Here is a 25,481-nt window from a genome sequence, read left to right on the forward strand (position 1 = left end):
CTGAATTGTTGAATTGTTTCCATGGTTCATCTTGTTGGAAATACGTACCCATTCAGAGCCATTTTTCTCATTTATTGATTATATAAATATATTATTATTGTGGGATGTATATGTTAGTTTCATAAGATGAAAGAAGTTCCTCAAGGAACATTGTCCATGGAATGATGTATTCTATCAAATATCATTAAGGAATTAAAATTCTACCAGGAGACTTTAAAAACTTCTTATTAAGTACTTCTCAAAAAAAAAAAAAAAATTCTTATTAAGTAAGAGTTAACAAGTCATCCTACAACTCGAAATAAGAAAACAAATAATAATGATGATGAACTCCGCAGGTTTATGACGGCTGATCAAATAGTTTATCCTATATACTCAGTAGCCTCTAATAGATCCTACCTTTTTTTCTCTTTTTTTTTCTGAAATCTTTAAATATTTTCCATTTATGATTGATGAAGAATATGCCCAACCGTCCCATGTCATGTGACCAAAAACAATTAATAACCAACTTTGCTGAGGCACATCAACTTCAGATGGCGTTAATATTACTTCACAAATCCTTGTACAATAACTACCAACTTCAGCCTACCATATTTAGTTACATTTGGTTCATTATGGCCACGGTGTATTACAACCAAAAAAAATAAAAAATTAAATAGACCCCATCATTAGAGAAGATTAAATCTCAAACGACCTGTCTTGATAATAGCTACAAGGGCACTGCAACATGTGAAAACAGTCCTAGTTCCACAATATTTTGCTCTTACTGATGTACAATTGGTCCATTGAATGTCTTCCGAGCTTTTGTTGTCTCACACCAAGCCCATAACCTTTCCCCAACGTTCTCCATCACTCCACACTGAATTAGCAGGAATAAAAAAAAGTTAGAAACTAAATTAAGCAAAATGAAATAAATAAAAACAAATTCCAATTTCAACAATAATGTTACCTTTTGAGGGCTTCTCAATCCAAGGTCCATTCATGATATTAAGAATGGTACACAGCTCACCATATTCTAGATCTGGAAGCAATTTTGGAGTAAGTAAGAAACACCTGCATGGCATTAATGGAGACAAGAATCTCAATCATCTTCAGATTTTGACTAGGAAACATACATCAAATTTTTATAATTTGTATCATCAACATTTTGCATGCATTGTCCCAAATATTTGGGTTGCCAACAGCTCTCATCTTTACCCATTCAAAACCAACATGACAAATCAGGATTCATGTGAAATGAATTAATAAGAGTTCTACGCTGGCTATTAACCGAATACAATCCCCACTTGGGCTTGGGATGAGCAATGAACATCATACAAACCTAAACAGTTCACCAAAAGCACCAAGGCGACAATGTTGCGGAAAGTTAATTTATCTCTTAGGGTTGTAACACCTACCACTCCGCTGTCAATGAGCAGCAGTGGCCTACTCTTTGTCACCCCAGTAGCCTTTCCCCAGGATGCCCCTTTCACTAACATCTACAGTGCCCAATCTATGGTACCCTTTGATCCCATGGGCCAGAGGGAATCACGTAGTAGTATGTACATCTTATTATGGACTTCAACTAACCTGGTTGTATATAGGGATGAGGTAATCTTTGAATATGTCAACTCGTCAGGTCCTTAAGGAGCCCTCAGAGGGTTATTGAAGCTCCCATTATCGCCTAGGTGCTTTTGGTGTATAGTTATGTTCTTATCAAATGGTATCAAAGCCACCACCATGTCCCAGGTACCTAAAGAAAGTTAATATCTTTCCGCCTGGTGTTCTAAGGCAGCAAGGCACAGGTGATAGGACAACACTAAATAATTAAGGGGGTGAGTAGGTCAATCTACAAAGTGAACTAGCAAAAGTAGCCGTCAAAGTGATGGTTGCACCTTTTTTGGATAGGTAAAGATAATTTCATTAAAAACAGGGACCGAGGTGCCCACCCGAAAGAGTACAAAAACAAACGAGACCTATCAAAAATGGAGACTTGAACCAACACTATTCTATCATAAAATTTCAAACTATGTACCACCTTACAATGAAATCCTCAAAGAAAACAAGTGATGGTTGCACTCTTGGCAACCATGGCACAGTTGAGAGTTATTTAAGTGATGAAGTAGATAAAGTTGGTTCTTACTGTGGTGTATTGAGTTGGCTGGCTGCCCTCACTAGTTGCTGGAACATCTTTCTTTCATTAATAGGATCCATTCCTGAGTTGCAAGACACCAAGAACCACAAAGGTTTGCATACACACAACTTTGCAACAAAGAGCATGTAAATAATAACATAATTGTGACTGACCTTGATTTATCTCATCGACCACACGAAATGGGCAATTTGTAAGGTCTTGCAGAGAAACCAGATAGAGAATGGTGGAAACTGAGCGCTCCTAGAAGATAGAAATTGTGAGTTAGCACTGTGAATAGATATCCCGAAGTAAATTCTAGGTTACAAGGATAAAGTCTACTACTATACCCCTCCAGATTGGTGATGAGCACTTAGCACTTGAAGCTGGCCTGCTTGCCTGTTAGTAACAATACCATACTTGTTAATTACACGAGGAAACAACCATATAGAACATAGTTTCAAGGGAGAACATTGCGATGGTATAACATTAAATGATTAGAAATAAAACAAAAAATGCTTCAACATGTAGAAAAAACCATATGCAGGATCTATAACCGAAGAACTCAGTAAAACAAACCATAAATCTCCTAGTAAGTAAATCAGACAATTCCTTTGGTAAGAAATATATAGAAACCCAAAGCCGATACCATGAGGGGGCACAAATTAAATGTTAGTTTATATAAGAGAAAATATACAAACATATAGAAAGGGGTCGATGAGCCTCAGACCATTAAGCCTCAACCACAGGCAACTAATAAAGAGGGTAATGTCTCATTAAGAAAGTTCATGTAGCAATAGCTGAATTTGGAAATATGCACGCCCATGGACACCTTTTTCTGAACAAAAATTACCAGCCCAACATAGATTTATTAAGAGTTAAGTTGAAAACAATTAGGAGTATAGGAAGTATAGCAAAGACCCCTAATTTTGTTCTCAAAGGGGACACCTTTCTATCATTAAAAAGAGTTATATATGATTACATATGAAAAATGAAGACTCCATGAAAGAGAAAAAATCACATGCCCCTGAAGAAAAACAACACAATCGACTAATTAATTCCTGATAACTATGGCTATGGGTGAAGGCAACTTGAAGTGCTTATCACAAAGAAAGAAAGTAAGAGAGGCGTCAAATGCAAAGCACTGGGGAAGAAATGAAGAAGTTGAGAGACGATGATGCAGGAAAACCTAGGTTTAACCGATTCTAGGTCAGTTCTATGTTAGGAAGATTGGGGCTAATTAGATGATGAAGAAGAAGATAGAAGATTACATTGAAATCACACCAAATCTAATCACTGAAGAACTCAGAATTCTGTAAATTTTCTCTCATAAAACTGAGAGAAATCAATTACAATAGTCATCTATATAAGCTCTCATATTTTAGATTAACCACAATCCTCATACGACTTAAACTTCAAATGACATGCAAATATTGGGCTCATTGGTAACTAAATAACCTTTCAAATGACATGCAAATCAACATAATAGAACTTTTGACCATTGAAAATAAGTGTGAAAGAGAAGTGTACTCAGACTCAAATCAGAGACCTAAAATAACCACACCAAAAAATCAAAATTAAAATGTAATACATCTAACTTATTTAAAACTAACCCCAACAAAATAAAAGTGATAAAAATAAATAAATTTGAACCCAAACAAGTGAAAAAAATCTAAATAATTACAAATTGCCATTGGAGCCTGTGACAGTTCAGTTGGATTGCATCCAGCATTAATTAGCCTATGCTAGGTGAGACTCTTGGTCTCATCTTTCCTATTTCTTGATTTAAGTTCTGGTCTGCTTTTCTTCACTTAGGAAGCCCCTTTTTAGCCCTAAAAGACGTAGCATGAACCTGCCATAACGATCCTAATATCAGTCTTATTTCAACCCAACAGAAAACCTAAACACCTGATTGAATCCACCAAACTGCTGCCAAGAATTTCATCAGCAGCCTATTTGAGGCTTGGTTCCATCAGTTTAGGTCTTTCATACCCATCTAAACCATATCCCACTCCTCAGAAATCATCTTTTTTTTTGTTACCCTACTTAAAATTATAGCCCTAGAGTCCTACAAATCACACTAAGTTTGGGGAAAACCGTAAGGGTCCTATATTAATTCCAACAATCTGAGCTTCCATCGTATTTTGTTGTATCATCCATCATAACTGAGACCTTGGTTCAATACATAAAAGGACTCCCCCTCCCCTCACCATAGCCACCAAGTCGGAATATGGATTTAAAACAGCAAGGGAAGATTTTGGACAAAGCAGGAAATAAACGAGAATGAAACTGGAAAAGAGATAAATATAAAAAATAAAAAATATATATTAGAATTTATAATAAAAAATGTAATATATATATATATAGACATTTATTCTAAGTTTTCAATGTATTTTTGAGAAAAAAAATACTATTGAATATCTATTCATGATGACATGTTTCCACACGTAATTATACATTCTATGATGCTAAAAAAAAAAAATTAACCATTAGTGAATCTTTTGAGCAGAATATGACACTATTGAAAAAATTTAAAAAAAAAAATTCATAACATCAAATCTCATATTAAACAATTTATAAATCAAATCACAAACAACCATAAGGCTATAGAAATAAATCATAGGCGTACAAAAAATGGAGTTCGTTTTTTTATGGTTTTAATTGTTGAAGTTTCACAACATTTTTAAACGAGAGTTTTTCAAAAAAAAATGGGAGTTTTTTGTTACAAAGGTAATCCTCAGAACTTAGCACATCCTTCAAAATATATTGAAGACTTGGAGGTTAAAAAATAAGAAGTGATATATCTGCCAATAAGAGATGCATCCTCCATGATCTGGCATCGTTGTAATATCAATCATCAAGAAATGATCAATACTGCCCACCAGAATCTTTATTGTTCTCAAAGATCACATGATCAAGTCTTGACGAGATAATGGTTGGAAGAAGAGCAATAGGATAACCTCCTTTCAAAGATGATGCAGATAAGCTTCCACTCTCAAAGATGATGCGGATAGCTGTCTAATCAATTATTTCACTATCTATGGAACACAATAAATAGCTATTGTTTTACAAAGAATTATTGATGGAGGAACGTGATTCATGTCAATATAGTTGGGATAGAGGTGGTGATGATTATATAGCAAAAATTGTCGTGGGTCATAATGGTGATGATGATGATGATGATGACATAGCAAAATTTGTCACAGGTTATAATTACTAGCACAAATGTAGTAAAAAGTCATTTTCCCAAAATGTGACTCACCTGAATTTCACTTTTATAAGGATACCAAATTTATCAAAGTCCATGTCATGCTCATCTGAAATACATCATAAAAAACGAAATGAAAACCAGGGGAACTGTTTTCGAAGTAAATTTGTTTACATCCGTGGGAATGAAATTAAGTACCCAATGAAACTTCTCCAGCAACAGCCATCTCTTGGAAGTTTCGACTGAATGTCTCGTTTATCTGACCAACAAGGTTTCTTAAAGTTGGAAGCCAGTTTTCCTGCAAAATTTCTTGGATCAGAAAATTGTTTTTCAAGCAATGACAACTAGTTTACAATTCTACACATATAGAAAAAGTATATGGATAAACTTTCAGAATAATAAGGAGAGAGAAGACAGAATGGAGAAAAGAAACAGCAGGAATAGCAGACACTACAATCACCAAAAAATTAAATACTGTATTTTCACCTTCAGACTGTCTATTTCATTTAAACACCGTTTTAATTCCTTGACATCTCCTTCAAGTTTTGTAGCAATGGCTTCTATCTGTAGGAAAATGGTGAGGATGGATATCAAACAAATAAACACCCAAAAAATGATAAAGTTACCTTACGCTGACGATTTTCATATTCTTCCAGAACATTGTGGTTTAGAAAAAGAATAGAATTTGCTTCAGAAATATTATCTTGAATTGCAGCTTCCAATTCCTCAATAGTACCAGGCATCTGCAATTAGAAAAAGCGCAAAAATAGTGAACATTAAGCTTCAAGGAAGCCTAATCCAATTAGGCAGATCCAATTATATTACTTGAAATATGGTCAAAAAGGAAAACCAAACAGCACAACCTTCAACTATCTAGTTGTAAATATAGGTTCAATCTATGTAGACATTTGCATCCATTACATATTGTTTGAATGGTTAGTTCATGGAAGGCAGGTAAGATTGTGCTATGTACCCACATTAATGTTCACCAAAACTGAAATAAGTGACAGCCACAACTAATGATGTGATGTGGATTGAAAATACAGACTAAAACAAAGGCCATAAATAGTCAAAACCTATATAGGTTACAAACAACAGCGAAACAGCCTTGAATGCATCGATCAAATTACCGAGGAAAATAAGTAATTAAGCACCACTAAATGAATTCCAATATCATATGGTAGAACATTAGGGGTATAGGATCTAGAGGTAAGAGAGTGGCTTGAAATTCTTATCAGAATCTAGAGGTAAGAGAATGACTTAAAATTCTTATCAGACCTTGATGCCTTAACTTTATTATCCTGCAGGAAATTGAGAAATGGCTGATGTTAACATAGGTGCAATTTGGAGTAGAAAATATTTTGGTTGAAACTATCTTCCAGCTATTGGTACTTGTGTTGGTGTTGAAATTATTCTAAGATAAAAAAATTACTTAGGGTCTGTTCTTTACAGAAGCCAGCTTCAGCTCCAGAAGTTGGCTTCTGGAAGAAGCAGAAGCCCAGAGCCTGAAAAGCCATATTCGGCAGAAGCTTGTTCGTTACAGAAGCACAGAAGCCAAAAAAGCATGTTCGTTTTATAGCTTTTTATTGCTGGATTCTGGTAAAATGACCAGAATACCCTTAATATTGATAATGCACAAAAAATAATCAGAATACAATAAATATATAATTATACTAATATATATATAATCAATCAATTTATATTAAAAAATGATTAAAATAATTATTTTCAATTTAAATAAATATATAAATTTTATGATTTTATCAAAATTTCGGTAGCACCTCCTCTTAAAAATGGACATATGAAATTTTCCTGATAAAGAAAATACCTGCATAATACACAATTTAATATCCACATAACATTCCATATATAATCTGACATTCACATAACATCCTATATACAATCCAACATCCACATAACATCAGATACACAATCCAACATCCACATAATATCCCATACACATTAACATTCAAATAAATACACATTAACATTCAATCATGGATACATGGTATGGAGGCATAAACGGAATACATGGATGGATGACCATGATGCCCTTATGTTTTGAAAATATGATCACTCGAGACCCAATATTAGGTCAGACCAATCATGGATACAAACATACATGAGATCATATATTGAAAAGACCATGATCCACCATTGTCAACCATGTCATATAAGGAAATCTACTTCTACATGATCAAATTGCAAGAATTACACAAATGAAACCTGAGAAATTAATCTAAATGCATGCATGGATATCTCCATTATAAAAGAAATTTGAGGGAAGGAAGTTAAAGTTGAAAATTTTAGAAGGCAAGTAGATGTAAATGAAACTAGGTTTGTTGGGTGATCCCTCACAGTAGGCTCAGCACATCAGGTCTTGAATAGTTATTGAATTAAAATTAGTATTCCAGTTTATAAATTTATCATGAAATTTTCTTTAAACAAGCCATGAGATGTATTGACATTGCATTTGTTGTTTGTTTTTCATTGTTAATTAAATAGAGAAAATATCCTTTTTGGTAAGTTTAAATAACGATCCATTTTTTATTGATGAAGGGAGTGTAGAATATACAATAACAAAAAACGAAATGGTTCAATGAACACAAGACAATGATAATGGATTTCGAGCACTGATGTTTGCAAAAGAGATGCTAATCACATTATAAGACTTACTTAAGCATTGAATTATTTCCGAATTGGTAACAATCCGAAATAAAAAGAACTCATCAAGTCGATTTACAGAAAAAATCAGTAATAAAAAAAACAAATTAAACAAATTATCAAAAACAAAAACAAAAAAAAACAAATTAAAAATCAATACCTTTCTTGTTCGTTAATGGCGGAAAGCAAACAATGAGATCTGCCGTTACAGAAGAGGTCGTCTGTAATAAGACGAGATTTGCCGTCAACCGTTAGGGCTTTTGTTCGGTTAGTTGTGAGGAAAAGATGAGAGAGAGAGGGAAGAGATCTCTACGACAAGGAAGGATGGTCGATCGTCGACAGTCGAACATTCGATCGAACTTGCTGGAGAAGATGAGAAACGTAAAGTGTTTCTCGATTCTTGTAACGTGAGGGACAGACGAGATAAGGGAAAAGGGTTGACAGTCGATCGGGTTGAAGGAGACGACTGAGAGAAGCAAGAAGGGTAACAGTCGATCGATTGGGTTGAAGGAGACGAGCTGAGAGAGAAAATCGAAAGAATTTAGGTTATAACTTGGTTTGTAAATTTAATTAAAGGTGAGGGGTATTTCGGTAATTTCACTTCAACCGTTTTTCGGTAAAAACTTCGCGCAAGAGCCAAACGGAGAAGCCGGCATGGAGGGACTCTTCAAAAGAGCCATTTTTTGGCTTTTTAAAAAATTTATGAAGTTAAAAAAGCTGAATCGAACGTGTATCAGCTGGCTTTTTAGGCTTAAAAGCCAAAAAAGTTCAAAAAGCCGACTTTGAAAGCCCAAACGAACAGGGCCTAAGCTCCTTGAGGTGTTAATGGGTGCCTTCTTCATTTCTATTCTTTGCCAGTATTAGTAAGCTATCCCATTGCGTTCTTTTGGGATCTATGGTCCTTCTAATGACAATTTCAAGGATGAATGAGCAGTTGGATGGCATTGGAGGCTATGGTACCATCCCGAGTGCATAGGAGGGGTAATTTAGTAAGATTCTATTCACCATTAGTAGCAAGATCCACAGTACAACTAATAATATATTCTAGTATTATTGATGGATTCAAGGTAGTTTAGGTTGCTTCCTAGTTCAAAAGCTATCAATAAAAGCTAGTTGCCAGAAGCTAACATATGCACAAAGAGAGGCACTTTTTTTTACTGGCGCGAGCCCCTTTATCAACTAAAATAGTATCGCACTCAAAATTCCATCGCATCCCAATTACAAAGATATTTCTTGCCATATTCCATTGGAATCTGTGAATGTCCTGTAATGGAGCCAAGGCTCAGTCTTGATATAAGAAAAGGTGCTCCATGAGTTCATAAGATAAATCCATAGTTGGTCAATCATTCATGACAAACTTATAGCTTTTCATGAATGTGTCTCCCATTTGCCTTACTAGGGTTTGACTCAAATCATTGTTGTTCATATTTCAATTTCTAGAGAAATAGTCAAAGTTGTACGGAGGTTGTTAGAACCTAATCATACAATATCTGATTCTTAAATTGTAGAATTAAAATAGCTACTACAACAGGACAGGAGAGGGGGAAATGGAACACCTTTTCGAGTATCTGATTTTAGATGAGATGCTATTATTCAGGAAGGCATTTAGTTGTTTACTTATTACTTTTTTTGTAATGCCTAGGTCACCTTGACCTCCGAGGCTATCATGTTCTATCCTTTGTATTTTGCCTTCTTTTCCTTTTTCATTGTAACCTTAGAATAATCAATTTAGAATGTGCATGTACTATTAGCGCATTGCAGAATTTATATGTTGAGGGAAGCAAATATTTCAAATTCTTCAAACAAATATGACATGAAAATTAATGCCGAACCTCAAGAAATTCTTGTTCAAGTTCTGGAGTGATTTTGGCGATTGATTCTGCATGTCTCTTTGCTTTGGCAAGTTGTTCTCTAATACCCTCTGTCACTTTCGTACCTGTAACAAGAACCAACATAAGTAACATGGTAACAAAAAAGAATGCCTCGTCCATACTGTTTGCTTAAAATTAGCAAGGAAAAGCAAATAGTCAAATAGCTATATTGAATATAAAAAAATTGCAAATAGCTATAGGAAAAGGAGACAGGAAAAAAAATATCAAATGAAAACATGGCATGACCAAGTGTCAGAAATACAACTTTCATTTCACGCCCACAGAATTTAGAAGTGTATAGAAATAATGGGGAATAAAACAAGCCTCTACATTTCCTGCTTCCTTGGACAAATTTCAAATCAAGCAATGAAATTATAGATACTAACAGATGAACCATCGAAAAACTTATAGGTAGGTTTGATTGACAAGGAAAATAGGGAGGAAAATGGCATTTACCAAGTGTTTGATAGCATTTTTACATTAAAAATGATTTTCAACCATCCTCCAAAAGTCCCACAAAACCTAGATATCATTTTCCCACCTATAACCATGGAAAATAAAATCCACCCTTATTTTCCATCCCAAAATCAAAACCCTAACTTCTCTCTTCTTCTTCCCCACCACCATTGCATTCATCCTCTCTGTCATCGTCACCACCATCTCTGTCTCTGTTGCCGTCCACCGCCCTCCTCTCTCTCTCTCTCCTCTTCGTCCTCAGATTTTTTTTCCATGGTTTTGTCTATAGATGAAATCAAACAATGGAATTTGGTTTTCCAACCCTACCCATTTTTCACCACTATTTTTCCATGGATTTCAAATTCTATGGAAAATCACTTTCCATGCAATCAAACATACCCTAAGTGTGAAAAACATGCAAATGGAGGAAAAAAATTGAATCTCTGAATTTCAAATAGACAAACACAAAGATATCAAAGTTAGACAAAGCACACACACACAATTTAAAGAAAACCAGTGACAGAAGATATAGAACTTTAAATTTAGATAACTACTGACTTACGATCATCAAACTGTTGAGATACTCGAACAGCAGCTTTTTCTTGATCCTTGTAATTATTCTCCAATTCCCTAATCTGAGACATCGAAATGCAAACAGATTACATGAATTTGATCAAACCATGACTACAAATGTAAGGCGTGTCGATGATTTGGATCAACCTGCAGCCTCCATGGACCAAACCAGCTTGAGCCCAAACTTGTCATGCAAAATTTGGTCAATGGGCCAGGCCAGGGCAAATAACTTATTGCCCCTGCGCCTATGGGGCAAGATACATTCCTTAAACATTAGACGAAATATCACATTCGACCTCCGTTCTAAACTTCTAATACATAGGATTTAGGCCAAAATTTAGGCCCATAACGGGCTTGGGCTACTCCTGATCCTTGGGCATGTAGTGTTTGCCAGGTTTGGGCTAACTATAGATTTTTCCATATCTGGCTCATTGACGACAGTTTGCAAGTTCTGTTCAGAACTTCATTTCAGTTTTTGACGATTCCAAATTTCAAGAATTTGACTAAATATGGCTTTCGCACAAATAATTCATATCAGCAATCCTTGCACAACTATATTTTTTACAAGTATAAAAAAACTGAAAGGGGTGTGTGCGCATGTGTGTGGCTGGGGGTGTTTTAGGGTGACCACCATGAGAAAAGTGACACTTTCATAGGCATTGATGCCAATGAACTATATTGGTCCTCAAATCTTCTGGTTTTGTGCACTTTCTGATACTTCTGACATAAAGCAAAACATAAGGACCTATGACAGGGGTGGCTCTTAATAGTCTCCACCATCCATATGTGATCACACATGCTATTTTTGTCAATAAATCGCACATGCGGTCAATTTATGACCTTTAGGTCATTTATACCTTAAAATTCTTCTTCTTTTTTTCCATTTTTTCTTTCTTTTTCTTTTTAAAAGGAACATATTTTCTTGATATGTGAACGCATACGTGCACAGGCATATGTTGACCACACAGCATAACATATTCAATTTGATAACATTGGGTACAACTATATCTACTATGTAAAGTAACAAGAGTACAAGGGCTTTTCAACAAGAGTACAGATTGGCTGGGTAGCAAGCCAAGCCTTGATAAGCTCCTCAGGAAGGGTAGGTCAAGAGTTTGAAACCCTACGAAGCTATGAATTCTTTGGGGCCACCCTCCAACGTCCAGTTGACCCTCGACTCAACCTGTTGCACGAAGGACTTTTCGAGGGGCAGTGCGTGTGACCGTGTGCGATATCAAAAAAAAAAAAAAAAAACAAGAGTACAAATAAGTGGAAATCCAAGGAGAATGATGTAAAGTAACATGTATGATTTATAAACAAGACGTTGACTAACATCATAAGACAAGGAACAACAAAATTTTAACATAATCCAAGGATTTGTAAAAAAAGAGAATAACACTGTGATGTCTTGATTAACAACTAGAAGGAACTTAGGGGATTAAGAAAGTAACAAATTTTTAGTGGATATGCAATTCTCGATATTTATTATTTTTCTCTATGTCGAAATAAAGTAGATGACCAACAAGGTCTAAAGTAACTACCTAGCAATGACAAATTTAAGTCGAGTCAATGACTACCTTTGATTCAAGCTCAATGGATGCCATGTACTTTTCAGCAAAGCTCCACTTGAAAGAAACGGCGTCAATGAGCAGATTCTAGAAAAGAAAATCAACCAAGGGAAAGCATTTCAAAATATAATAACACTTCCACTGTAGATAAATCAGCATTTTCTGCATGCAAAACATCAATGATAATTACCTAAAACAGTCACAATCTTAAGCCAGTAAAAGATTACAATCAAACACACAATAAATGAGAAACCCAAGTCCGAATGCAACCTGACCTTAATTACAATTGCATTATTGAACCGCTGTACGTTCAATCTGGCAGCTTGATCAATGAGCTTTTCTAGATTCGTATCCAGGTCATCCTCCTTCTCAATAGATTCCAACTTTCTTTTTCGTTGATCTTGAACCCATCCAGGAAATTCATATATTCAAACAAAAATAATAACAGTAATAACAACAACCAATTCATGCTTGTATCTTTGCTATTATAATGAGAAAAAGGACCCAAATAGGTGTTTGTTGACACCAAAATTTGAAAGGCCAAAAATACCCCTGCATTTACATTTAACTTTACTATTGTCAAGGTCATTTTCATAAACCCACTACATTAATTAGTTTTAGTTTTCTAAAATTTCAGAAATATCCTTTTATTATGTTATCTTCAAAATAGCTTTAGTTAATACTTTAAATTACAAAAAGACTCTTACAATAGATTAACTAATAAAATTAGATTATCTTTCTAAAACATTTTTTAAAGTAATTTTAATCAATCAAAAATCCTAATTTTGCACTACATGTGCATTGCACATGCCACCAACTAGTCGCTAATAATGTGAAATACACTATTAATTTAATTTGGGACACTTACTGACACGGTTTTCCAAGTCATGCCGTTTTCTTTTTTCAAGCTGTTTAATGTTGATAATCTCCTCCTACAAAAAAAAAAAAAATTGAGCAGAATTGGTAAAGAGTGTACATTTATTCATAAATGGCACGAAAATCATCCATTATTTTCATTTCAAACAAAATACTCGTTGTTTTTCAAGTTTGGCTGCTTCATTCTCTAAATGTCTTCCTTCAGTCTGAAGTGTTTTCAAGCTTCCCTCCAGACCAGAAATGGTCTCTTCCATCTCATTTTTCCTGGACCGGAGTTTTTCAATTTCCCCAGCATCCACACCTGACAAAGGTAGCAGTGTCATGCATTCACATAGTACATAGATTAGGAACTGATGTGAAAAGAAAGCTTCCGGAAACATACCACACAAAATAAGACGTGAAGGAAACACTGGTTCAACACTTGCTGAAACATGGCCACCATATCTAGAAGTAGACCATCTATAATGATCATCTGGAGTCCAAAGATCCGTAATACCCAACTGTGGGACCCCGTCAGCTTTTTTATCAGTTTCCTTAGTTCCAATGTACTGGGTAAAGAAATTAAAAAAAGGTCAAAAATTAAAAAACTTCTTAAGCTAAAAACTTTTTTTTTCTGAGAATAGATTTACTAAATTCTGTATATCTTGGGCTTGAACTTATAGTTTGTCCAAAGTAGGGCGGGCAATGATCCGAAATATAACTGATGTCCAAACCAGTCTGAACCGATCCGATCTGAAAAAACATGAAAAATCGGATTTTCAGATCAGATTCGGATTGAAATCTTAGATCTGATACAGTTTCAGATTGGATTCGGATGTACCCCAATCCACTATGAAAAAAATCCGATCCAAACATATTTCAGTAGTTTTTTTAATATTCTTAATTTCATATAAATACATATAGATAAAATGTTTGTCTTTTTGGTTTTCCACTATATTTGTAGTTGAAAAGTGGATTTTTTTAAATTTTGTAAGATTTTATATTTTTTTTTTTAATTTTAAAACATTGATAATTTGAAAATAAGGCATGTGCAGGATCAGATTAAGGATGAATGAAACGGATCGGATTCACATATTCATTAATCGGATCGGATCAGGTACATGTTTTTAAAAAACGGATCGGTATTGGAGTGGTACTGATCCAGTATCGAACCGATCCGTTGCCAGCCCCAGTCCAAAGTATCCATTTGCATATAAAGAACTAACAAATGAAGCTTTAGAGTAACAAACATAATTACCGAATGTTCCAGTCCAAATTGGCCGATCAAAACCTCCTTGACAGCACTAGGCGCATCAAAAACTTGGTCAAGCCTCGAATAGATGCCAAGCTTGTGCATCTACAAAACACAATAAAATCATCATCAAAGCCTTTTCCCAATAATTCAGGTTCGGCAGAACTAATCTAGTTCCTCCATTCATTTCTGCCCAAAATAAAATTAAACCCAAAGTGAAAAAATCTGCATGGACTAATACAAATCTCACATTCAATTAACCAACTGAGAGAAGAATACCTCCTCTGAAACTTCAAATGGAACTTTATTGCGGCCTCTATCAGCTACATAATTTAAAACTGCAACATCAAATGGCTTGAAGCCTCTAACCAAGAGGTCACGATCAGCAGCATCCTGGGTTATGAAGGACTGCAATTAAAAAGTTGTAATCATTGCCAGGTTAGAAAACACCACAGTTAAAAGGATTTCAGTTAGTGAACCACAAAACATAATGTTCACACAATATGGTGATATGGAAGTTAATAAACTATCAATGACAAGCATAAGGTTAACTTATAATGAAAAAAATTCAAATAATGAAGTAACAGTATTTTTTACCAAACAATAAAATAGATACAAAAGAAATATATATAGGGTTGGGATCCGTTGACTTCTAAGAATGAGTCATGAAAAAACACATGATCCCGACCCTTTAAACACAAAATCCAATGGTTGAGATTTATGAGTATCTTGGTAACACAAATCTTGGAGATACCTATCCCGAGGATAAATCTCAACAATGGGATTTTGCATTTAAAGGATTAGGATCATCTGTTTATTTCATGAGTCATTCTTAGGAGTCAAGGGATCCTGACCCTTATATATATCTTTCAAAGTAGAAATTCAGTCAATATAGCCTACAACCCTCAATACATTGTTGTAATATGAGTCTATGACTCCATACCTTTGGGTTTGTATTGTTTTGACCTAAATGAGGTGTTTCTAAATCACATGATGAGGATTAGCATTATTTAAAGCATTTTCTCCTTGGACACCACTTCTGGGCATTTTCGTAATTTTATTTAAGTTGTGGGATTTTGAACTAGGACCTACGTTTTCAATTATATGGGTTGTGATGTCATGCTATGTTGATTTTGGTTGAATCGTTGATCCATTTGCCTAGCTCTTTATCCAAATTATCCTTTTCTCCTTCAAATTACCATTTTTATCCCCATTTCTCTTCTCTTTTGATCAACATTTTACACTTCCTTGGACTCTTCGGATTCCAGGTTCAAATATTGTGCAATTTTGGGGTCTCTACAATGAAACTTTTTACACTTTCACAGATCTACAAAAACACCATCATCTCATCTGAGATAACAAAATGACTCATCCGAGTCATCTCGATATAGTTCATGAACGAAAATTTAAGATGCATCTAGTACTCTATGAGGCCTTCAAATTGCAAAAGATAAATTTAGCAAATGCTGAACTTATGACAGTGACCATTGGTGGAAGGATTCTAACATTGTACAACATGATACAGATATAAAATAGTATAAAAATAGGGCAAAACAATCAAGATATTGATACCCTTCATCAAACAAGAAAAAGAAAATCCAAACAAAAATAAATCAATAGCTATGGAAAATGCCTTACTAAATTGTAATGTTTATTTTTATTTTTTTCATAAACAATACCTTCCAAGCATAATATGGGATATGACCTTCCAAGTAGGCTGCGTGATCTCGGTTTGGAACATTAACCTAAGAAGTCAACAAGAGACTTGATTGTGAAACACTGGAAGTAAAAATTATCGACCACATGCATAATTAAAGGATGGCATGAACTTCAATAGATTTACCTCAAGAAGAACCGGACCAAAAACTTCCTTGTTTAAATCGTTACGATGCTCTTGTAACCAGCGATAAGCCTCAAATATTTTGTCTGCCCCCGTGTTTCTTAAAGCTTGTAAAAGTTTATTATGTGCATTCTCCATATCTTTCAACCTGAAAAAAATGAATCAAGGCAGAAAAGTGAAAATTTCCTCATCAAAAGAATAAAAAGAGGTATTAAAAGAAATACTCAGTACATGTACAAAAGAAATTATTTGCCTAGAGAATTTGACCTGTCTAGTGACTGCCTCAGGATTATTTTCTTCTGGACTAAGAGATTTTCCATTTCTGATCTTTGGGACCTCTTCCGCTTTACAGAAACATCCAGCTCCACTATTTGAGCACGTAATTTTTCCTTTTTCAAGTATCATCGAGAGAGAGGGGGGAAAATAAAGCATAATATCAGCTTCACTCAACATTGACTTATAAGCTAATGATGTTCTCGTTTAACAGCATCAGTAAATCAAAAACAGAAATAGCAGTAATGCCACTTCAAGTATAACAATTTCAAGATAAAGGCACATTGAGGCAGTTTGCCTCTGAGGCAAAGCATAAGCCTCAAGGCAGTTGAGGAGAGAGGCTCGATTCATGAAATACTTAAAAATCTATTGAAAATTAATAAAATAAACATAATAGCTCTTATTTAAATTTGATTGATCTAAACAAGTGACACTTTTTAGCTAAACACCTAATATCAACAAGTTCTAAACCTGATTCATCACCTAAGCAAGCATAATTATTATTATTATTATTATTTTTTTCTTTTGTGTGTGTGTGTTTGGGGGGGGGGGGGGCATAAGCCTTAAACAAACATAAATTATAAAGCAAATATTCATGTAATATTACAAACTCTTGGTGTGCAGAGTTTTTTAGGCTCCACCTCCTCGAGATGAACCTGGGTGCCAATGATGGTGGTTGTGGTCTTGATCTGGCAGTCTCCTCCTCTTCACGACGGTGATCTGACTCTCCTATGCTCCTTAGTGGCTTCTAAAACGGTAGAATGTAAGAAGAAAGGAGGATTGAGGCCTCGGTGGGGTGCCTGCCAAAGTTCCTCCGATGATTTGTTTAGAAAAAATGATATAAACCGGATAAAAGCAAATGGTGAAGAATGGAGAAGAAGATAAACAATGGTTATGGGGGAGTTCTTTGTTCTTAGAGATGCGTTGATTAGAACTCGACCAAAAAAATCCCCCTCCTTTAGTTTTTGGAATGTATACTTACATGCAAGCCTTGGAGACATGTGCCACCACATTACGTGTTCAGGAGTATGATAAGTTGGGTAGTTGAGATGCACTTGAGCGCTTTAGAATATATGTCTATCACTTGTAAGTAGGCACTTGAGTCTGATGTTTAAGTGTTGCAGATCATCAATGCGGAGTGAAAAAATAAAGATCTATGATATGTTATGTCCCATCAGTTTGATAAGATTTTGTTTTACATTTATCCATATGAAAGGACATGTTTGAACTCAAATACTTGCTCCGAATGGTCTATGTGTGAAGGACTCGGTTGGATACGAGCTAAGGATCACATCAGGAATGAGCTAGGGTAACATACGATCTCAGGTCTAGATTAGATATGAGCTAGGGATCAAATACAAGCTCGGAATTAGATCCCTATGCAATATCACTCAGATGTGAATCAATTTTAAATAAGTTCGCATTTTGCTTTTCTTGTAAGGATAATTCCATATTTTGGGGGGCCAAGTGGGTCAAGGCATGTCACATTCACCCGTCCTAATAAGTTCTACGGTCATTGTCACGAATGAAAAGATTTGGTGTATGGGAGAGCTTGTATCTCATTAAAGTCTTTGTCTTATTAGATTACAAAATCTGAGTCCGAGCTAAGGTCTGATCGAGCTGATTGGTTTCCTTTAAACTAACGCAGCTTCTAGTCTTATACTTATCAACCCAAGGTCTTAACCATCCTATCTAAGCTACTCACTTGCTTTTTCTACAGAAACTAATGTGTTGTCCACAAATTGAAGATAGGATATCTTTATACTCCTTCCCTTGACTCGAAATCCAGTATCCTTCCCATAAAGATGGCCCTTGGAAAATTCTCCGCAGAGCTTCTCCCACCAAAATAATAGAAAAAAGGATAGAGGTTCTCCTTGATGAAACCCTCTCAATGTCTTGAAGAGCCACATTGGACTATTATTAACGAAGAGAGAGATGGGGACCAACAAAAGAGGTTCTCGACAAACCCTCAAAATGAAGAACCACATTGGACTATTATTAATCAAGATAAAGAGGGAGACCGACGAAATGCTCTTCCAAATCCACTTCCTCCAATATTCTCCAAAGAAGCTAATCCAAGAACCCCAATTAACATAACCATACTTTTCTCCATATCAATCTTGCAAACAACGCCTGTTTTATTCAACTTTTACATGGAATCCATGCATTTATTTAGTTATTTGCAATAAGAATGTCATCCAAAATTTGTCTCCCTCTGACAAAAATGCTTATTTCTACCAGCTAATAGTATCCAAAAGAACTTCCCCATTCTTGATGCTAAAACTTCGACTATAATCTTAAAGACCCCCCCCCCCCACTTATGGGTCTAAATTCAAAGATAAAAGGTCTTTGGAACTAGAGCTAGAAAAGAGCAAGCAGATCAATAATCCAAAGTACCTTCCACCTAAAAAAATTTGACTCAATGAAGTCTTCTTTAATCATTGTCCAGCAAAGCTTATGAACGCCTTGGAAACACAGTCTAGGACAAAATCCATATCCGCATTCGTATCTTCAATAACTCCTGCAGCTCCTCTTCTTCAATCGCCATATCCGATCCTTTCCTCTACAAAGGACCTACATCCTAGGCCATCTAGGCTACATTATTATGCTCAACTGAAGTATCTATATTATTATTTATTTATACATTTGATGAGAAACCGAGCACAATACTAATAAAATATCAAGTACCCAATAATAAATTATTAACTACAGTAACAATCAAAGCAATGAAGGACCTAGCATACAATTTCATCTTTAGGAGGCTCATAAATGGGCAAATTCGCAAGTTCAAGTTCAGCGGCTGCAAGATCCTCTTTCGCTCTTGAGATTCTGTGTTGACGAGACTCTTCTTGCCTCCTCAACTCTTCCATTTCATCATATTTTCCCCGTACTTGCACCCCCTGAGAATACATATATAAGAATTTAAAAATAAATGATTGCCAAGCAAACAATAAGCAAAAACCTAAACAAAGGAAATAAATAAAAAATTGATAAATTAAACTTACCAAACGATTTTCACCATCTAGAATCTCCATTCGTTTCGTGGCATTGTTAGCTATAAGATTGTTGACTTTCTTACAAGTTGCTTCCTGCGTTGCTTTCACTTTCTTTTGTTTCCTATAAGATCATAAAATTTATAGTAATTATGCTCAACATCTAAAAGCTAGAACAATGATAAGGGCACATTACACTTTAAAATGTCATAGTAGCATATGATTCCTCATCCCACAGGAAACCCCTTGAAATTTCTTTATCAATAAAAAGTAATCTCGTAAGAAAAATGGAAGGAAAAATAAAATACAACCATGGGAAACAAGTGAGAGAGGGTCTTAAAAATCTTCAACTTCAAAACCAACCACCATTCCCATCATTTCCACAAAAATTCATTGAATCCACACTAAGTCAAATTTTTCCATTTACAGGGATGTCAAAATATATCTCGACATCAAAATTTAATACCATGCCAAGTACAACCTTAAACATCAATCGACTAAAAGTTTCAACCACCATGATGAAGAGAAAATGAGAAAGGGGATCACTATGCATTAAACCCCTCGTGCTCGTGAAAAGAAAACAGTAGAGATTCACATTATAATCCATTTCCTCCACCAAGGGCCAAAGTCCATTCTACTCATCAAATAGCGAAAGAATTTCCAATTGAGGTATTGCTTGAGTATCCAAATGTATTGATATACTTAGGATACATCAAAATAAAATGATAAAGATACCTAATTAATTCTCATACATTCATACTAGTAAATGAATATTACATGCAATTTTTAGGGCTGTGATATTACCACACCATTACAGTATCAACAAATCCAATAAGTGATTTTATTATAAAATAAGACCATATAAAATGAGATTTTGTGACTGTAGCCTCTATTCACACATGATGTGGTGTGATTTTATAACAAAATCACTTACAGGGTATATTCATATTATAATGATGTGGTAATATCATGGTACCTTTTATCAGTGACTATTATTACTATGTATAATTTACAAGTCCTTTCTACAAGAAATTTATAGGTTCTGTTATTTTTATAAATTTAATAAATATTTTTACGATAGTTTTTCAACAATGAGTATTCTGACCACAATTTATTGTTGATCGAAATATGTACACTGGAATCTTGCACTTTTATACCTAGATTCTGATTTCTTCGGTCAGAATACACTATTCATCAAAACATCTAGCGAAATGAATGGTGAATTCACCAAAATATAAGAGAAAAGAAACTGTCTGTTGATGCCAGACCTTGTATAAATGAAAATGTTTCATGGAAATATGTCAAAATTTAATATGCCTGTGATATGTTCTACTGCTGGAAGCACGTTAACACAACATATGTCATGAAACACTCATCAAAAGATGTGCTATTTAGGAACTCCACTTAAACAGTTTGGCACCCCATTAAGTAAATTGTAAAACCTACAACAAGAATACTTCCATCTTGCAGTAAAAAGAAAATATAATTTGAAGGCATTACCCAACCTGCTATAAAATCTATTATCAAAGATTTATACTTTAGATTCGATTAAAAAGAAAATTTACAGTGCATTCAACCAAGAGACCATACTCCATAGGTTCTTTGAGATCATTTAAAATCTTAGCAGCCTCATCAAGCTTTTTCTTGGCATCCTTCTCAGCCTCCTTTGCTGTCAGATATTCATCCTTTGTTTTGTCATACATAAGCCATGGTAATTTCTTCTTCATAGAATCGACCTGCAAAGAACAAAAGGCATCAGAAATATTGTCATTAAAAGAATAACTAGTAGTTTAGCACTGAAATCTGAAGGTGCCACCTGCTTAGGGTGGTAAAGTTTGGGTGTGGTGGGACAACAAACCCGGAATCAAATCCCTGCTTTCACATTTAAACCCATCAAAACTAACAATAATAATAAATAGGACGGAATCAAATGAAAAACCTTTGCCAAAAGCTGCTCTCTTTGACGAACACGCTCTACATCTTTTTCTTGATCAGCATTGAGCGCCTTTAGCTGATTCAAAGTATCTCCATTTTGCTTCACAGTCTATAAAAGAATGACAAAAGTATCTTATAAATATCATAGGAAACTCCAAATTGAAATTGTTGATATTGTTTCAATTAAATACAATCAAAATGATTGGTTTCTTATTTAAGACTATATGAATGAGATGTTGAAGAGTAACGTGCGAAAATATTTTCAGCTAGTTTACACTTGGTAAGGGAAAAGTTGATTTAGAAACTCACAACTTCAAGTCTCTTTAATTCTCGACTTTTATCAACAAGAGCAAGATGTTGAACCGGGAGTTGAGGATCACCGACAGCCTTTTCAGTCTCTTCTAGAAGTTGTACAGGAGTTAACTTAGCAAACTCACAGACTCGGTCTTGCGGCAAGAACTAAAAAGACCAAGGAAATGACATCAAATTGAACAGCCTGATTTAAGATTTTCATAAAAGATGTACATCATTTAGATTAGGCTCATGCGCAGCAAAACTAAAAATTAAGAATACATTTGAAGAGGACAGAAGAAATTCATATAACCAGAACTTTTCATCAGTGAACATAAGATTTTGTTTTGTTTTTTCTTTCTTGCTAGACAAGCAAAGGGTTAGTAGTCCGCATGAAAGTGAGTTCAACGGATTTTGAACCCAGGTGGTGGGATAAGATTAAATATTAGATAAATAAGCAAAATGAGGAAAGTCATCCTCAAAAGTCCATGGAAATCTATCACTAGCTAGCCATATGCATAAGTATTAAAATTGTCAAGTAGAGGGTCATGTTGGGAGGAAAATGTCCAAAAACTTACTTGAGTTAAATTGTTGACTTGGATGTTGAACCTTCTAATGATTTCAAGCACGTCTCTTTTGGGCACTACCTTGCCTGACATCAGAAAACATATAATAACTGATCACTTTTATATTTTAAAGTGATGATTTCTTTACCTTAACAACATTAATTTCAAAAAATACAAGGTATAGGAACCCAAAACATAACCTAAACTAGATCAGATCAGAGAGCGCAAGGTTGAGTTAAATAGAACCCAATGCCAACCAAATCAGGTGGTACAGCAATTTTATGGGAGCTGAGAATGTATTAAAGGCTACATTATAAGCCCTATATCTCTCTCTGATACACAAATATGTGATATGAACAAGCATACACTAGAAGACAGGCATACATTTAACCAGACAAATAAGAAAATCTTCTTCTTTTTTATACAAGTAAAACAAATTCATTAATAAAAAGGAGGCCAAGGAGACCAACCAAAAGTACAAAAACAAATAAGAAAATCTTAGCAAAATATAGGATCATCAACATGCGATAACCATAATTGCTAGCTTAAATTCAAGAAGAAAATTAGCATTTTTTGTTACTAAAATTTTGGTAAATGAAAAATAATACTTACTATTAAATGGTAGCCAGCACCCATGACCAAGATGTCATGATTACTGCACATGATCATACTAAAAATGGAAAGCTCGCAATCAGAATAAATGAAACTAACATTTTCTTTTGGGTTTTACCTTTGATAGATAATCATCTAGAGGCTCATAACCGGGAGAATAAATAATTATAATAAAAGAAAAAAAAGTTGCTTGAACCAATCGGGGAAAAAAAATGTGTATCTCAAAGACATGCAAGTCCAATGGATGTGACGTTAGGTCCATACCCCCAAATTGCAGACCTCCTGTGACATGTCAATCTGATAGAACTCAATCTCTATTTCAAATTTCATCGGAAACCGGCATTGGTAACAAACCTTTAATTGAATTTTGAGCTTAAACATGGGGCACGACACATTGGTAGTTTATATGGCTCGCTTAGTAGAAGTTCTAATAGAAACTGAAATTGTATACTATCATGGTTCTAGCCTGCAACTAGGGTAAAATACTATACCATTGAACAGCCATTCGGACTTGTTGCGCGTGTCCATCTTCCTCATAATGTTAATTTGTTCCCCTTCAGTGTCACCTCTAAGGGAAATCTTTACAAAACCAGACTCCTCTCCTCGCTTCACATAAGCTCCGATACTCGAAGCTCTGCCAAGAAGCTAAGAAAAGGCAAAATTCCCAACTCATTTTATAATTTAAAATGCATTAATTTACAATCTCGAGTGATAAAAAGGGGGGATTTCAACCTGGGGTTCTCCGCCAAGGCCAAGAGCTATAGCACAGACGAGAGAACTCTTCCCAGATCCATTTGGTCCGACTACGAGGTTGAGACGAGAACCGGGCTTGCATTTAAGGTGATCAAAGGTCATGAAGTTGTGGAGCTCGATCTCAATAATGTTCCCAGGCAAGTAATCATCCTCGCCTCTGAGAAAAATCGTGAAAAATGCAGATCAAATAGTGAACCCTAGAGAATAAATTAGAGAAGGGGATGGAGGAATGTATGTACCTTTTAGTCAGTTTGGGACGTTTCGCAGAACGCTCGGCCATGGAAGAAGAAACTTAGGTTTCTTCGATGTTTGGATAGTGAACTACGGACACTGAGAAACCATAGGTGAATTCGCCATAGGAATGAAATCTAGGATTCTGGGAAACAAGACCTAGGGTTTCTCAGAAACGAAGTGCTTCCGCGAAGAGAAGCACAGAATTGGCGCGAAGAAGTGAACTAATCGTCTCCGCCAAAAGGTTTTCAAACCCGGTTCTCCGACTCGTCACCGATTTGACTCCTCCGAGACATTTTTTTTTAAACTCCCGATCCAATACGATATCCCGTTCCAATCAACTGTGAACGGTGTCTACATGGCATGCACTAATTTGGTTTAGAGTCATGCTGAGTAACATTGAAATTGACCTCGTTTGAGACATTGGCATGCATAGATTCTTCACACACGTATCATAATGAAAGCATCTATGGTTCTATAGACACATCGACATCAGCAATGTCTAAAGCGACGTCATTTTCGCATTTTCCTTGAGTTTAAGTTACGTTGGACTCCTAACTAAACAGTTGACGTTGGCTAATATGTTTATTATCCAACCAAAGTGTGCCATGTAGACAACGTTACTATGTATAGCAACACGGAACACCATATGCCCATATGCGATCGTGACTCTTCTTTTAAATTAGTTTAACCATATATAATAAAGTAACGTATCTGGAAGAAGATGGTCACTTCTTTTGTCTTCTCTCTTCTTCACCTTCCTACAAATTCCTTGATGTCTTTTCTCTTCCATCCATTTCTAAAAGCATCCTTTAGAACTTTTTTTTTTTCCAATACCCCCTTCAAATTTATTATGTTTCCTCTTTTATCCTTTTACAAAGACGTGTGCCACAGAATGGCACTGAAATGGCTCAACCCCGACAAGGGTATTTCCACGTGAACATCCATAGATACTCACATATGGTCAAGATACTAAACGAGAACTGAGTGTCAAGATTGTGAAAGGTAGTTGGACCTTGAATGAAGTTATAGCTGTGATTTGGGGCAACAACGAAAGAGTAAAAAAGACATGATGAACCATTGTTCCAGGGCAAAGTGGAGTAATTAAGAGCAACTTGTGTTACGTTCCGAACGAATTGTACTAATTGCTTGTAGCAGTGATCTTGTGAAGTGTCCCAAAGCCTATGAGAGAGTGCCTTGCGAGTTGCATTAGTTTAGCGGATGAACCATTTAAAAGGAAGAGGCATTTTGTGTCAGGAAGCACATCTTGATAGGGAGCTATCTTTATAACATGACATTTACATAAAACTAAAAATATTTAAATTAGCAACAAATTTATCATTCTATTGAGAAATACTAAAATCAGTTGGGATCAAGATTTTCAAACTATCAAGCAAATCATCCATACAATGCTATGAGAGATTTACATAAAC

General features: G+C 35.2%; 1 protein-coding gene across 2 annotated transcripts; it reads right to left on the reverse strand.

Annotated features, from left to right (window-relative positions):
• Positions 1–481: 481 nt before the first annotated feature.
• Positions 482–24,377, reverse strand: SMC5 (structural maintenance of chromosomes 5). 2 transcript variants are annotated; one of them, XM_086422889.1, is made up of 30 exons: positions 24,057–24,366; positions 23,797–23,974; positions 23,556–23,709; positions 22,465–22,538; positions 21,905–22,054; positions 21,600–21,704; positions 21,251–21,396; positions 19,673–19,784; positions 19,412–19,567; positions 16,662–16,783; positions 16,398–16,542; positions 16,234–16,299; positions 14,834–14,962; positions 14,561–14,659; positions 13,706–13,871; positions 13,479–13,624; positions 13,316–13,379; positions 12,723–12,847; positions 12,457–12,534; positions 10,869–10,941; positions 9,812–9,915; positions 5,942–6,058; positions 5,802–5,879; positions 5,514–5,613; positions 5,370–5,424; positions 2,458–2,506; positions 2,284–2,371; positions 2,120–2,192; positions 947–1,050; positions 482–856 (listed from the first exon to the last, which is right to left on the reverse strand). In XM_086422889.1, exons 1-30 carry the CDS (start codon positions 24,095–24,097, stop codon positions 810–812), a joined length of 3,144 nt encoding a protein of 1,047 aa, XP_086279015.1. In that variant the 5' UTR covers positions 24,098–24,366; the 3' UTR covers positions 482–809. The 2 variants fall into 2 exon arrangements, 1 of the variants encoding a protein (XP_086279015.1); XR_015171836.1 differs by lacking the exons at positions 482–856; positions 947–1,050; positions 2,120–2,192; positions 5,514–5,613; positions 5,802–5,879 and having other exon boundaries at positions 24,057–24,377.
• Positions 24,378–25,481: the final 1,104 nt, after the last annotated feature.

The sequence above is a fragment of the Akebia trifoliata genome, chromosome 14, assembly GCF_017979445.1.
Source record: "Akebia trifoliata isolate Shusen 1 chromosome 14, ASM1797944v1, whole genome shotgun sequence".
Lineage (NCBI taxonomy): Eukaryota > Viridiplantae > Streptophyta > Magnoliopsida > Ranunculales > Lardizabalaceae > Akebia > Akebia trifoliata.